Here is a 15,222-nt window from a genome sequence, read left to right as displayed (position 1 = left end):
AGAAGTCTTATTGTAATTAATTATATTAAAGTTTATTTATACAATAAAGCTTATTAAAAATTAAGAGAATACTTTATTGGTTGAATCATCCGTATCCCAACCCACTCCTAAGTCTTTCCGCGCGTTGCTCGATGAGGATTCTAAGTCTCCGCGTGTCCCCCGCAGCGTCCTTGGAATGGATTCTCCTGTCCTCCGGGCAACGCGTCACAATAAACACCAGCGGTTCGCCCAGCGTGCAGCTCAGCGCGGCGAGGTCGCGGGAGGGACGTGTGTGCTCCCAGGTGGCTCGCAGCCCTGGGCTCTCCAGCAGCTGAGACGATCTGGTCTGGGCGGTCGGATTGAGTGCCTTTCTGAGAGGTGACTTGGTCCTCGCAGCCGCCAGGTCTTGGCCTTTGATACCCACCTACTCTGAGCCTCCGTTTCCCTAATGGGATATCTTTCCCCTCATCACGTTAGCCAGAAGCTTTCAGCTCCTCCTGCACTCCCCCACCTCCTGCACGCCCCCCCCCCCCCCCCCCCATCTCCGGCACCTTTCTCCATCCTTTCGGAGGGAACTTGCCAGGTTCCGCTTGTGCTATACTTATGTTCAGTGTAGCTCTCTGGGCAGCATCTATGCCTTTGAAAATCTCAGCTTTCTGAGCTTCTACCAACGAGCCTTACCCAGAAGAGGGGTTTGCAGTGAATTTGCTAAATAAATAAATAAATAAAGGATTTTGTAAATGTTGCTCAAGAAGAGTTACGTAGTGGAAAGAGTCAAGGCAGGAACTTCGGTTTTCTCTCTGTTGCACCAAGTGCTGTGCAGACACTGGGAATCCTATATAATAAAACCCCAATATGCAAATCAACTGAACAGAGGAATGACCTGTCCCTAGGATGTACACTGACCACCAGGGGTAAACGCTCAATGCAGGAGCTGCCCCCAGGTGGTCAGTGGCTCCCACAGGGGGAGCACCGCTCAGCCAGAAACTGGGCTCAAAGCTGGCAAGCCCAAAGGTGGTGGCTGGAGCTTCTCCTGCCTCCACTGCAGGCAGGCGGTAAGGAGCGAGGGGGTCCTGGACTGTGAGAGGGATGTCTACCAGCCGGCAGGCAGACATCCTCCCCACCCCCCAGGAGTCCCAGCCTGCAAGAGGGCGCAGGCTGGGCTGAGGGACCCGCCCCCACCCCCCCTCCATGAATCTCGTGCACCAGGCCTCTAGTATTGTGATAAAAACTTGGCTCAGACCTTGGTTCCTGCCTTTGTAGAGCCAACAATTTAGTGCAGGGGTCCTCAAACTACAGCCCATGGGCCACATGCAAATACAAATATTGTATTTGTTCCTGTTTTGTTTTTTTCAAAATAAGATATGTGCAGTGTGCATAGGAATTTGTTCATAGTTTTTTTTATATATATTTTTATTGATTTTTTACAGAGAGGAAGGAAGAGAGATAGAGAGTTACATTTTAAACTATAATCCGGCCCTCCAACGGTCTGAGGGACAGTGAACTGGCCCCCTGTTTAAAAAGTTTGAGGACCCCTGGTTTAGTGTGTGTGTTAAGACAATTGTTAAAGGATCCCTACACGGGGATGTACAATGATAACCCACCAGGTAACATGATGAGGGGGGCCTGGAAGGAGAAGCACCTGTGGCGACGATAGAGGGAATTACAGTGATGAATGCACTGAGTAGTACGAAGGTTCAGTGTTAATTGGGGGAACGAAAGGGTTAGGCTCAGTGAAGGACTGGTAACCTGCCTAAAGCGAAACAGCATGTGCCGTGGTCCTGTGGCTGGGGAGGGCCCCATTGGAGACAACTGGAGCTCAGGTGCCAGGATGTCTGCCTGCCGGCTGGTAGACATCCCTCTCACAGTCCAGGACCCCCTCGCTCCTTACGGCTGCCTGCAGCGGAGGCAGGAGAAGCTCCAGCCACCACAACTGGAGCAGTGTCCCCCGGTGGCAGATGAGGGTGGTAGGGCTTTGTGAGCCCCTGTAAAACCACAGGAAGCTTTTGTGGGGAGGCAGTGGGAATGGAGCTTTGAAATGCCATGCACATGAAGTAGCACTCCCCAAATAACTGCCGCCTAGTTTTGAAGGGTACCTGATCAGAGGGAGAGGCAGGATGGAGGGAAGGGTTGTATGTTCTTAGCTTTAGTATAACCAGAATCTTCTCTTGTCTCGTTGATATTACACACTAGCAGTGATTCATGCTCAGGTGAAACAACTTCTACATTCAAGGCATAAGCCAGTGTTTGAATTATTTACTGATGTATGCCAGTGTCTAAATCAAATTGGCGTTTTAAAAATATTATGAGAAAATGGAGGCAAGTATTCTTAGCTCTTTGGTCCTCCTTTTTAGGACACGTCTAATTATGAAAATCGTACCTAAGTAAGTAGTTGCATAGTTAATGTGATATTGCAAAAGGAAATCGCAGTTGGCATTCTACCCTTTCACAAATACTTGGAAGTCATTGTGGATTTTTATTTGTTTTGTTGTTCTTTATTTTTATCTTGGTTAGAAAATTGTTCTCTCCCCCCCCCCCCCCATGAAATTTGAAAAAACTCAGGAACTAGAGGGTAATACCTGTATGTGTTGTGCATTCTGAAAAGCTAAGTTCAAATTTTCAGTATGAGGGACAGTGCAGTATGTTTAAGTCATTTGATCTAAACTGAAAACACCTGCCCTAGTTAATGATGCCTTTTAAACCTAACTTGCACTCAAAGGAGGGCTGTTGTTTGCACAGTGTTTATACCTCACTGCAAATTATTACAGCAATAATTTTACCATTTGCAGAAGAGGAATGGCAATGCAACAATGGAATCATACACACTTTGTAATCTGTGGGTGTTTCACCTGGAGAGCCAAAGCGAGGGCTCACGGTGATCATTTTGAATACCATCAGCCTTAGCCCCACAAAATAGGCTCTTTCCCCACATAGTTTGGGACTACTGTTTTATAGAGAACATTCACTTTCAGACTGAAGGTAATTGAGACTGAAATTTAGTAATCACTGTTTTCCTAAACATTCCCTCCTGTATTTTTCATCGTAGGGTAGGCTTGAGCTATATAGAAGTAGCCCAAAGGAACCTTTGAAGTTACTGATATAGGGAACGCCTCCAGGAGACGCAACAATGCCTGGAGAAGGAACAAAATCTGATATGGAGAGGATTGGCCTCTTCAGTGAGATGGAATATATAACTGTTGGTGATAAATATGTGTCACATCATGATCGTAAGTACATTCGCTCTCTTTACAGCCTAATCGTGGACGTTTTCTGTGTGGAAATTTGGTTAAATGATATTTAAATGTATTTGTTTATCTAGAGAAACACAAACACATCCATTTGTTATCCCACCTATTTATGCATTCATTGGTTGATTCTTGTTTGTGCCCTGACCTGCCATTGAACCTGCAACCTTGGTGTATTGGGATGATGCCCTAACCAACTTAGCCACCTGGGCAGGGCCCAAATGATATTTTTAATGGTCCATATTTTAAAGTATTAGTTCTAGAGTTGAATAAACTTGAGAAATTTCAATAGAGTTAAGAGAATTTCATTTTTTTGCACTATCCTTTCTTTAAGTATTCTCCTCATAAGTAATTTTATTTCTTTCCAAGGGTTCATGGCAGTTTTCTCTCAGAATATTTTGTTTTTAGCTTTTTTTCCCTTAAATGGGACACTCTACTATGCAAATAGTGTTCACATTTGTACCTGAAAAGGCCATCTACCATTCCTCTTGAAAAATAAAATGCTAAATGAATAGCCAAGTGATTGTTTAAAAGAGTTATAAATGAGAGCTAAAGTAAATAATCATTTAAAATGCCTTAAATTTTTGGCTATTGAACGACCTCTATGTGGCAATGATGCCAAAAACGGTTTGGCTCAGTGGATAGAGTGTCGGCCTGTGGACTGAAGGGTCCCAGGTTCGATTCCGGTCAAGGGCATGTACCTGGGTTGCGGGCACATCCCCAGTGGAGGGTGTGCAGGAGGCAGCTGATCGATGTTTCTCTCTCATCGATGTTTCTGACTTTCTATCTCTCTCCCTTCCTCTCTGTAAAAAATCAATAAAATATATTTTTTTAAAAAAAGAACACAATGATATGAAACACCACCAAGGTATGTTATTAAATGAAATAGAAATGAAGGTGCAAAATAGTGTATATGCTATGCTGAACACTAAAAATAGAGAGGAAAATATATGAAAATACATATTGGAACATGCCTAAACATTCTTTGGGAAACAAATTTAATATCATGATTGCCTGTGGGAGAGGAACTGAGTGGCCAAGTGTGGGGGGAAGATTTACTGTATAAATATTTATACTGTTGCATTTGGAACGATGTGCATATATTACTTTTCAAAAATTCAAGGTGAAAAATCAGTGATACAAATTCACATTGAAATAACCAGTTGATTTAAGGATTGTTTGCACTTCAAAAAACACTTTATATCACAAAAAGACTTCTAAAATTAATCCAAATTATAAAAGAAGTTCCAAATATTTATAAAAAGTCTTTTAAAAAATTACAGGGTGACTAGTATATTTATTGTTTAAATATACCACAATTTATTTATATCTTCTAATGATGGATATTTAAACTGTTGTTGTTTTTTTAAGAATATATATTTTTATTGATTTCAGAGAGGAAGGTAGAGGGAGAGAGATAGAACCATCAATGATAGAGTGAATCATTGATTGGCTGCCTTGTACTGGGGATCGAGCCCACAACCTGTCAGACCCAGGCTGATGCTCTATCCACTGAGCCAAACCAGCTACGGCAGAACTGTTTCTTGGTTTTGATTATTATGACTGAAGTTGCTATGAACATTCTTGTTTATGTCTTTTAGTGGATAAAGGCACTCATGAGTTGTGAGTATATACCCAGGATGGAAATTGCTTCAGTTTGAGTGTGGACCACTCTCCACTTTAGCCTACACACACACACACACACACACACACACACACACACACTCACACTCACACACACACTTATTGACATTTCACACAAACTGTTTCTCAGTTATGTAGATGGGGAAGCATTGGATTAGATAATCTCTAAGGCTGTGGTTCTCAATCTTCTGGCCCTTTAAATACAGTTCCTCATGTTGTGACCCAACCATAACATTATTTTCGTCGCTACTTCATAACTGTAATGTTGCTACTGTTATGAATCGTCGTGTAAATATCTGATATGCAGGATGGCCTTAGGCGACCCCTGTGAAAGGATCGTTCAACCCCCAAAGGGGTCGCGACCCACAGGTTGAGAACTGTTGCTCTGAGGCCTCTTCCAGCTCTGAAATTCACAGTCTATAATCTAACCCTCTTAGGTCTTATTGTCAACATAGCCTTTCACACAGAGCTTTGAAACAAGTTTTAGGCCTCAAAACTTATTGGCCCATGTCACATTTTGAAACTTTTTTTGTTATTTTTCATGTTCTTTGATTACTGGTGAGCTCAAAATGACCATATTCCTAATTTATTTTTAAAGGGCCCTTTAATGAAGCTGCAAGCAAAAATAAACAGATGCTACCTGGGGGATCCAAAGAAATGTCAGATCTCCAGGCGGGTTACTTTGAGCCCCGTTTTGTAAGGATTTTTGAAGGTGAAGGTTATGCGAATCTGAATCAAATGAGGAGAAAGCATATGATGCAAGAAGCAAAAAAAAATCTAGGCAAAGCTTTCCTCCCTACTAACGGAGATAAAAAATCGTAAGTGTTTGGGGGAAAACTCTTGGTTACATCTGCAACTTTCTCTCCTCTAGCCCTTCCACAGGACCTACTTAGACTATATGATTCACTTTTTAAAGGATGATCTTTGGTTATTTTGTCTTGACTGGGGATAGTTATATTGGGAGATTTAAGTTGGCAAGTATTTTTCACTAAATTGATTGTCTTTATCACATTAAATTTGGGATTATTTACGTTACTGTTCTCTATTAGTTTATTTAATAAAGGCCAACTAAATGATGAAAATAAATTTGATAAAAACCTTGAAGTAGTCAGGGGGGAAAAATCACCTTGGATCATCATATCTGTGCCCTGACTATTTTTCCTATTTTTAAAAACCTTTTACAAAATATCAATAAAAAAGCAAAATTAGGAGAGGGCTTCTTTTTTTTATAAAGAAGTTAAATCATCAAAAATATGTTAAGAATCCTTTACGTGTAATATGGTTATTTTACCCTTTAAATAACTTTTTCCTATGTTTAAGTGTTCCCCCATGAACTTTGACCTCTTGTGGTAATAATTGGAAAATGCTGCCTTGATACATTAATTTATAACTGCGATTTTCTACCTTTTTCATCTTATGGCTAACATAAACTAATTACTAAAATTTTGCAAACATCAAAAAGTATATTTTTTGCCAGTTTGACAAAAATAAATAGGTATAATTTTTTGTGTGTTGTTAATTCTCACCTGAGGATATATTTTCCATCGATTTTAGAGACAGATACAGGGAGGGGGAGGGAGAAACATGGATGTGAGAAACGTGTGTTGGTTGCCTCCAGCATGCCCCGCCCCCTTGTCCCCCACTGGGAATCGACCTTCAACCCAGGTATTTGCCCTTGACAAGGAGTCGAACCCAGACCTTTCTGTGCGCAGGCCGACACTCTAACCACTGAGAGACACTGGCCAGGGCAAAATAGGTATAATTTTGATTCATTCACACAGGATGGCTATTGTTGTGTTGGCCATGGTCATTTTTTTAATTTGACAATCTAAAGGAAAAGAAGTCAGTGGCCCTGACTAAATAGGTTGCATATATTTTTAAAATTCTTGTAGCACACCACTTGAAAATCGCTGGATTATAATATTCATTTGTCAGTCAAAAAATAATAACAGTTTTGTAGTTAGACTAATTTTTATTTCTTTTTAAATCTCTCTAGTATGAGAAAAAAATCTGTAATTTAGTGGATACAGAAAGTTTCCAAAAAGAGAGATTGGTAGTAGAAATAAGAAGCCTTTATACTGATACTCACCACCAAATTATGGAACCACAGGCACTCAATAAATTTTAAATGTACTGATATTTATTGTTTGCATTAAATCAAATTCTACTTAGATAATGCTTGTGGATAATTGACCTTTTATCTGCAATGTCATTGCTTTATCTCCTTATACTTTATTTTATGACATATATTCATAAATATCAATTAATAAAATTGAGTATTTTCTCCTAATGGAAACTTTATTTGTAGGCCAGAGATAATAAGTAACCACTATTGATGTCTTCTAGTTTTTAAAAATTTTAATTCAATTGTATAACCAGTGTCAAGTTTTGATGATAATAAGGTACAATTTACTGATTATTAAAATTTGTTTACTTCATTGATAACTTGGAAAATAGAGGCTATGACTATTACTAACATTAGTTATCCTTCTTGTGAAAATTTTATTAAAGATAGTATTTGTTAAAATAAAGTATTAGGTGGTAAATGGTTTAATGATTAAATATATATTCTGGGTCCAGAAAACTTAACATTAAAATTTAAAAAATTTGTTAACTTTTTTTCTATAATAAAGTAATCAGTATGAACCAAAAAGAAGAAAATTAGCAAAATGTCGTGAGATTCATGCTATCAGCAGCAGAAACAATACTTGTATGTTTATGAAAGTATAGTTTCCAGTGAGTGGATGGTCAGAAGTAATCGGCCATTTATTAGCTAATTTGCCATAAAGTACCTCACTTCACCTAAATACACAAAAAGGTCTATTTATTGTTATGGTTAATGAGATTAATACAAAGTATTTTAACTTCTTAGAGATTAAGAATTTTGTTTATATGAACATTTAAAATAAGCATAAACAATTAAAAACTCATCTCAAAATTGTCTGAAAATGGGGAAAATTGGATTAGAAACTAGCAAGAAATGGTTTTTTTTTCTTACCAAAGTTAAGCAAGTCAATTTCATTGCCTATATTTTGCTCCTTTTTCAAACATTTTTATAAATTGTGCTAAAATGTATAAAACACACAATTGGCCATTTTAACCTGCTCTGTGTTTTTTTGACTGTAAGATGTGGAGTAGGAAGCTACTATGGAACAATAGGTGGTCCAGTCCCATTCTTCAGCGCACAGGCCAAACCCAGAGAAAAGTATGAGGCACCTGGGAAGAATTTATACACAAGCCCAGGAAAGAAAGGAACCGGATATGGGTAAGCTATATTTAATACTCTTATATCATTTGTTTTGAACTTAAAAAGGTAAAATTTAGAATTTCTGAACTTTGAAGTCACCTTTGCTCATTTTCTTTCCTTAGCTATGCAAATGTGACGATAGGTAAACAGTTCACACACTCCGCTGATGTCTATGATGCACCAAAACTAAATTATAAGGTAAAATAATCTACTTTAGCTTTTTTCAAACTTTCTCATTTTGTTGACGTAGAACATTCACTTGTGATCTAATGATGGTTTGTTTTGTTTACCATGTTTGTATTACTCGGGCAATGGCGGGCAGACTGATGTTTATGAATTGTGATAGTTTTGCATTTCTTTTTTAAAAAATATATCTTTATTGATTTCAGAGAGGAAGGGAGAGGGAAAGAGAGATAGAAACATCAATGATGAGAGAGAATCATTGATTGGCTGCCTTCTGCATACCCCCCTACTGAGGATCAGTCCTGCAACCTAGGTGTATGCCCTTGACCTGAATCGAACCTGGGACCCTTCAGTCCGCAGGCTGACGCTCTGTCCACTGAGCCAAATCAGCTAGGGCTACATTTCATTTTTGATATTAGATTTCCACATCTTACTCTAGATCCCTTCAGCTCTTCCCCGCGTGAGCTTTTTACCTGCTGCTGTAGTTTACCACAGCTCTCACCTCTCTCTAAACTAGCTGTGAGACCTCTGTTAACTCAGCCTGATTAAATATCTATTCTGAGTAGAGGAGTCATATCCTAACCCTTAGCCATGTTCCCACCACCACAAAGTAGTGGGAGTACTCCTCCATTAGGGTGAGTGGTGGAATGGAGGAGTGATGGAGAACATCGAGAAAGTAGAAGTAGAGAATGGATGCATGCCTACAGAAGAGAGAGTGAAAGGATGGAGAAAACTCCTCACTTCATTAAAGAGCAGAAATAAACACCGAAACGTAACTGTTATATGCCTTTTGCACTCACGTCATACATTATTTGACGTATAATGAAACATACTCACTTATGTGGAGAGCGCCTACATATGAATGGAGGAACCCTTATACATTTTGGAAAAATATCAACATAATTTAACAATATCAATGTAACTTTAAGAGAGCTGGTAGTAATAAAAAGTCCAATTTGTTGGACATTAAGCAACAGAAATTAAATGGCAGCCATTTAATTAGTGTTTTTGTCTTTGTATTTTTAGGCGTGCAGTTTTCCATCATTTTGCTGGGTGATTTCAGGTGGCATTGGGTGGGCTGTGAGATAGAAGGATAGAGATCAGTTTGGCAAATGGGTTGTCCAAACCCAAAAGTTTTCCATTAAATTGGGGAGAAGCCTTGGTCATTTGAAATTAAGCATCTCTGTTTCGTATGGATTATTCAGTTTATATAAAATTACATATAAACTGCTTTTCATCTGTAGGAATAGTAATAATACATAATATATAAATACATGTGGCTCAGTAATTAGCCTTCCATCCTAAACTTTATGGGTATAAGATAGTTTTCTATCCTTACAGTAGATAGAGCTCTTTTGTTCTTACTTTCATAACTTATTATTTATAAGTGAGAAATCTTGGATTTCCTAAAATTAATTCTGGAAATAATTTTTTAAATGTACCATTGCTTTTTCTTTTAGAATTTTAGAGATTATTCCACTGTTTTCTTGTTTGAATTGTTTCTGACAAGGTATCTGCTGTCATGGTTATTTTGTACTGTCTCTTTTCCCTCTGGTAACGTTTAAAATTTTCTTTATCACTCGTTGGAGCAATTTGATTGTGATCTGCCTTGGTGTAGTTTTCTCGTGTTTCTTATGCTTGGGGTTTGTTGAGCTTCTTGGATCTGTGGATTTATAGTTTTCATTATATTTAGAATATTTTCAGCTATTATTTATGCAGATATTTTTCTGTTTCCCTTCTCCCCCTCCCCTTCCCCCTTCTCCCCCTTCCCTTCCCCCCTCCTCTCCTCTTCTCACCTCCCTTTCCCTCTCCTCTCCCTTCTCCCCTTCCCCCTTCCTTCCCCTCCCCTCTGTTTTGCTTGGGTACCAGGTAGCTAAAATATTATAATCTAAGCATGTTATAATGTAAAAAGTAAGTATTCCTCATTCTCATAAGTAAAACTGACATTTATGAAGAGTCTACCATATGCCAGGTACTTTCTACATAGAATCTCATTTAATCTTTACAGCAGCATGCCAGGGGTAGAGGGTGGGGGGGGGCATATTATCCTCATTTAGGGTTGAAAATGTGGCACTGAAAGGCCCCAGGGTCCCCAAGAAATGCTGAAAAGCAGGAGGGAGTTAGAGTGTGAACTGAAGACCAATCTCTTTTTACTATATCGTTTCCCCCAGGTAGTTAATAGAGATTTGTTCAGGTGACAAATAGATCTCTATACTTCAAATAAGTTGATATCCCAAATGAACAATCCTAGTTGTTCTTATGCATAAGTAAGCATATCTTTAGTATCATAGAAACAGAGCATAACAAAGGAATATTTAAAAAAATGTGAGCCTAGCAGTGTATATTTTTAAAATCTATGTGATTCTATTAAAATGTAAAAGAAGATTCGACTCTCTGTTATTTTCCGTCGGAGTAATTTATGCCACATAATTTCTTTTTTTAAAAAAAAATATATTTCTTTATTGATATCAGAGAGGAAGTGAGAAAGACAGAGAGATAGAAACATCAATGATGAGAGAGGATCATTGATTGGCTGCCTCCTGCATGCCCCCTACTGGGGATCGAGCCTACAACCCAGGCATGTGCCCTTGGCCGGAATTGAACCCGGGACCCTTCAGTCCGCGGACTAATGCTCTATCCACTGAGTCAAGGCAGCTAGGGCTATGCCACATAATTTCTAACTCTTTAATTTACAGAAAGAGAGCGAAGAGCACCATCGTTTGCTCAAAGGGGGACCTTTCAAGTTAAACCTTTACCCAAGAGAATATTTTGATACCAATCCTTATTTTTCTGAGAAATCTTTACCTCCAATTAAGAAGGCAGAGAAGAAGGAAGTACTCCCAAGCCCCTTTAAGCCCGCTTCTCCTGGTAAAAAGGTAAGTTAAGAGTTTTAGAATGAAAAGATACTAAGCATTTATTATTATTATTTTTTAATGTTAAGCATTTTAAAGAAATAGTGCCTCTTGCCGTCAAATTGCTTTATTGCCCATGCAAACAATAAACTTTTGTTTTGTATTCATGCCAAGAATCATAAAACCAGTTTTTATAAAATTATGAAAAGGCGTAAAGTATGGCCAGTGTATGGGAGTAAGGAAGCTCTTATAATGATTATTAATCAACTCAAATATATTTGAGTTTACAGTTGATTCTTCTAAGTGCCTCTCTAATCTTAGGTCTAGTTTTTCTCAAAAATCATAAAAAGCCAGGCCATCTTTTAGTTTTTGAAATGATTGAGATGAATTTTCTCACTTTGCTGAAGTTTACAAGTTTGAATAAAAATGGAAATGCTGCTTTTAATTTATAAACCTTGGTTTATACATTTTCTTCCTTCTGTGAATTGCCTGTTTACTTTTCCTGCAGATTTTCTGGTAGGATATTTGTAAGATCTTTTTGTACGCTAAGGATATTGTTCTGTTTTCATCTGTGTTGAAAAAACAACAACATATATATATATTTTAGTTTGTTGAATGTTTTACTTTGATTATGGTACTTTGTGCTATTCAGAAATTTAGTAATTTGATGTAGTCAAACTTAAGCATTTGCATTTTAACATAAGAGAACTTTTAGAATTACAGTGTCTTAACCCCATGAAATTGCTGGTAGGGAGACTTTGCTGGTAGCTGCATTAAACAAAATAGACAACTTTCTTTCAGTGTAAAACCAACTCCATAGACAATACAAAATATGGATAAACTTCAACATCTAATATTTTTTAAGAAGCCTTTTACAAAACCACATAAAATGGTCTCATTCTGATTTGTAGGCTGGCGGAATGAAGGCAGGAACATTCGACCCTTACCCGTCGCATTCTACTGACCCGTATTTGGCTAAATCAGAAAAACCCAGCAAAGTTGCTAAGGTTTTCCACCCGCCAGGTGGACCGAAAAGCAGACCAATCGAAAGTATCATGACTTTGAATGTCAAAAGGTAGTAATACGTTACATTTACTTCATCAACCAAGAAATATTGTTTTCAACTTTTAGATTTCTTTAAAACCATATCTTTGATTTGTACACACTTTTAAAAATGACACATTTGGATGACTTTAGAAATCTCAGTTCTTTCCGTATACCTTCCCCCTTTTGTAGAAGTTCTTTCCCATCTGAAATTCTCAATGGAAAAAGCTTAATTTATGTACCAAACTATTCTGTCCATAATTTTAAAAGCAAATCTGTAGCATCTTATTATGAGTCACTTGAAACTACTTATTGTCCAGTTAGCTGCACATGTTAACACTAGAGGCCCAGTGCACAAATTCGTGCACTGGTGGCATCCAGTCAGCCCGCCCTGATGGGGGCCGATCAGGGGCAGGGCCAGCCGGGGTGAGGGGCTGCGGTCATTCTGGTTGTTGTGCCATTCGGTCGCTGTGCTTTTATTATATAGGATCGTTCTCAGCGAGAGTTTTTGACCCTTGTTATAGGGCTCCAGGCTCTCAGAAGATCCTAATGACACTTAAGGTTTCTGGTCTTAACTTTGAAATAATCTCTTATGAAAACTGGAAGTATTCCTCTTCCTGAAAAAAATGCTATTGACATCTCGTTATAAAACTTTGAGGAAAAGCATGTTATTAAAGTATCTTAAAATTTCAATTTTACCCCGGTTTTGAGCACTCTGAAAATTGAGAATTTCTCAGGAGTTCAGAACATACATTAGAAATGGACAGTCCATCATTTTTTTGTGTGTGCCATATCATAAGTAAGTGAAATAATTCATTTCTATCTGTTCATTGAAAAATGCTTTAATGCCAATTAAACTAGTTGACATATTTCTGACTTCAATGTAATCCTGCGGTGGATTACTAGTAGATAAAGCACACCAAATTTGTACTCTTTCTTTTATAAAAACACGAGTAAGTACACCCTATCGGTTGTAGACAGTGATTGTGATACTGACATTTTTATTATATCACAAAAGTAGAATTGCCCTTTCACATTTATGTGACTTAACTGTGTCCACAGGACTAATGTTCTGGGAGCAGTTTTCTCTGAGCCCTTTTCTATCCAGGGAACAGACCTGAGAGAGTTCCCTGTGTGCCTAGCGAATATGTTTGGACAGAAAAGAGCAACTTGCTGCTTTGAAAAATCAGAAGTTTACCTTCGGTTTAGTAATTTTGAGTTTATTGAAATCTCTTTCTTTTTACATGATCGCAAATATTACCCTAAATCAAGTTTAAGCTCCTTTTACCCTAATTTTAAAGCTAGTAAATCTGTGGATCATAGTATTTCAAATTGGTCCCATAAGTCAATTTTTCCTTCCTCAATTACATTTTAAAAATATTTTTGATTTATTTAAAGTGAAGCTTTTTAATTTGGTGAGGAAATGTGGTTTTGGATTGTTAATTTTTTAAATTCTAAAATATATTTTTTTAAGAATCTACAGATATATTACCTGCACCTATACAATTAAATGGACATTTATTTTCTAATTTTAGGGCACTGAATATGAAGAACTACAAGACTACTTCAATACCATCCTTTTAGGCTCTGGAAGACAAGTAGCTTTCATTATCAAGTGCAAATTATTTGAAAAAATATAAGATGATGTAGGATAGATAACCCAAACATTTAAAAGATATTTAATCCTACCACTCTAATACTCTTGTCTTAGTACTATTAATGAATAAATAGTATTTGCTGATAATTTGATTGCTGGTGTGTGTCTCTTCCACTCCCCCCCCCCCCAATATATTTTTTAATGATTTCAGAGAGGAAGGGAGAAGGAGGGAGAGATAGAAACATCAATGGTGAGAGAGAATCATTGAGTAGCTGCCTCCTGTAGGCCCCACACTGGGGATGGAGCCTGCAACCGGGCATGTGCCCTGACTTGAAATCCAACCGTGACTTCCTGGTTCGTAGGTTGACACTCAACCACTGAGCCAATGCCAGCCGGGCTGTTTTGTGTTTTTGAGAATATAATGTTTAGAACTCTTACACAATTTTGAAGTATAGTGTATCAATTGAGAGCTCTTACTCCTAATGTGAAAAAGCTACAGGGTTGTGGGGCAGGGGAATGTGGAGGCTGAGGAGGGGTAGAAAGTACATAGTAAATTCTTAACTTGGAGGTGAAAGTTGGATTGATAGCTATCCAAGTGTCAGCCTATGAAAGCATTCCTATCAAAGATAAATATGGATCCATTCATATTGCATAGAGTCACTTACACTTTATAGAGTTAGGCAGATGTCTCCGTGTACGGAGACCTCTAAAGCATCACCCAGTGCAGCCCCAGGGTGAGCTGGGGGGAGGGAGAACAGGGAACACACTTTTACTTCATTATTTTATAAAAAATGACAACGTTGCAAGGTGGATGAAGGTGGTCCTTGGTGTCCTCTCTGCCCCCTCCTGGTTAGCGGTCCAAGCTGCCTCTCCCGGGGCACCTCCCACTCCCAGGCCATACCCTCTGGTTTCCAAGTTCTCTCTTCTGCACTCACTCTACCACTTTTCAAACTATCTGTTGTTAAAAGATACAATTTAAACACATGGCTGTACTTCACCATGAGGTCTATCAGTACTCATTGATCTTAGGGGTGGTGGTGGTGTTTGTCATATAGAAATTTACAATATCTATTAATGTAATGCATTGGGGAAGTTATTTTTTTTCTAATGATCTTTATCTCTTCTTATTTGTTAATTTTTAAAAATTTATCTTTATTGTTGAAAGTATTGTAGATGTCCCCCCTTTCCCCCTCTTAACCCCCTTGACCCTTTGACCCCACACCACCCCCCTCAGGCCTTCACTGCACTATTGTCTGTGTCCGTGGGTTATGCATATAAGTTATTTCCCTCTGAGAGTTATCAGCCTGTTCCATGCTTCTATGTCTCTGAATCTATTTTGTTCATCAGTTTATTTTGTTCATTGGGGAAGTTATTATTTTTTTAAATATATGTTTATTGATTTCAGAGAGGAAGGGAGAGGGAGAGATAGAA

The 15,222-nt window shown here is 38.3% G+C and overlaps 1 protein-coding gene across 3 annotated transcripts; it reads left to right on the top strand.

Annotated features, from left to right (window-relative positions):
* Positions 1 to 225: 225 nt before the first annotated feature.
* CFAP96 (cilia and flagella associated protein 96) lies at positions 226 to 13,932 on the top strand. 3 transcript variants are annotated; one of them, XM_059681114.1, is made up of 8 exons: positions 226 to 357; positions 3,026 to 3,206; positions 5,467 to 5,686; positions 7,996 to 8,133; positions 8,238 to 8,313; positions 10,995 to 11,174; positions 12,062 to 12,225; positions 13,730 to 13,932. In XM_059681114.1, the coding sequence occupies exons 2-8, from the start codon at positions 3,107 to 3,109 to the stop codon at positions 13,776 to 13,778; spliced, it is 927 nt and encodes a 308-aa protein (XP_059537097.1). In that variant the 5' UTR covers positions 226 to 357; positions 3,026 to 3,106; the 3' UTR covers positions 13,779 to 13,932. The 3 variants fall into 3 exon arrangements, with proteins under 3 accessions (XP_059537097.1, XP_059537096.1, XP_059537098.1); XM_059681113.1 differs by having other exon boundaries at positions 254 to 382; XM_059681115.1 differs by lacking the exon at positions 12,062 to 12,225 and having other exon boundaries at positions 254 to 382.
* The last annotated feature ends 1,290 nt before the right edge of the window (positions 13,933 to 15,222 follow it).

The sequence above is a fragment of the Myotis daubentonii genome, chromosome 2 (genome assembly GCF_963259705.1).
Source record: "Myotis daubentonii chromosome 2, mMyoDau2.1, whole genome shotgun sequence".
Classification (NCBI taxonomy): Eukaryota; Metazoa; Chordata; class Mammalia; order Chiroptera; family Vespertilionidae; genus Myotis; species Myotis daubentonii.
Note: the sequence above shows the minus strand (reverse complement) of the source record. Positions and strands in the feature narration are given on the sequence as shown.

Bases quoted from the DNA above. Each gene is read 5' to 3' on its own strand.
- CFAP96 (XM_059681114.1), top strand. From the start codon at position 3,107: ATGCCTGGAGAAGGAACAAAATCTGATATGGAGAGGATTGGCCTCTTC. The intron at 3,207-5,466 runs GTAAGTACATTC...TTATTTTTAAAG, and splicing joins ATATGTGTCACATCATGATC to GGCCCTTTAATGAAGCTGCA. The intron at 11,175-12,061 runs GTAAGTTAAGAG...TCTGATTTGTAG, and splicing joins CCGCTTCTCCTGGTAAAAAG to GCTGGCGGAATGAAGGCAGG.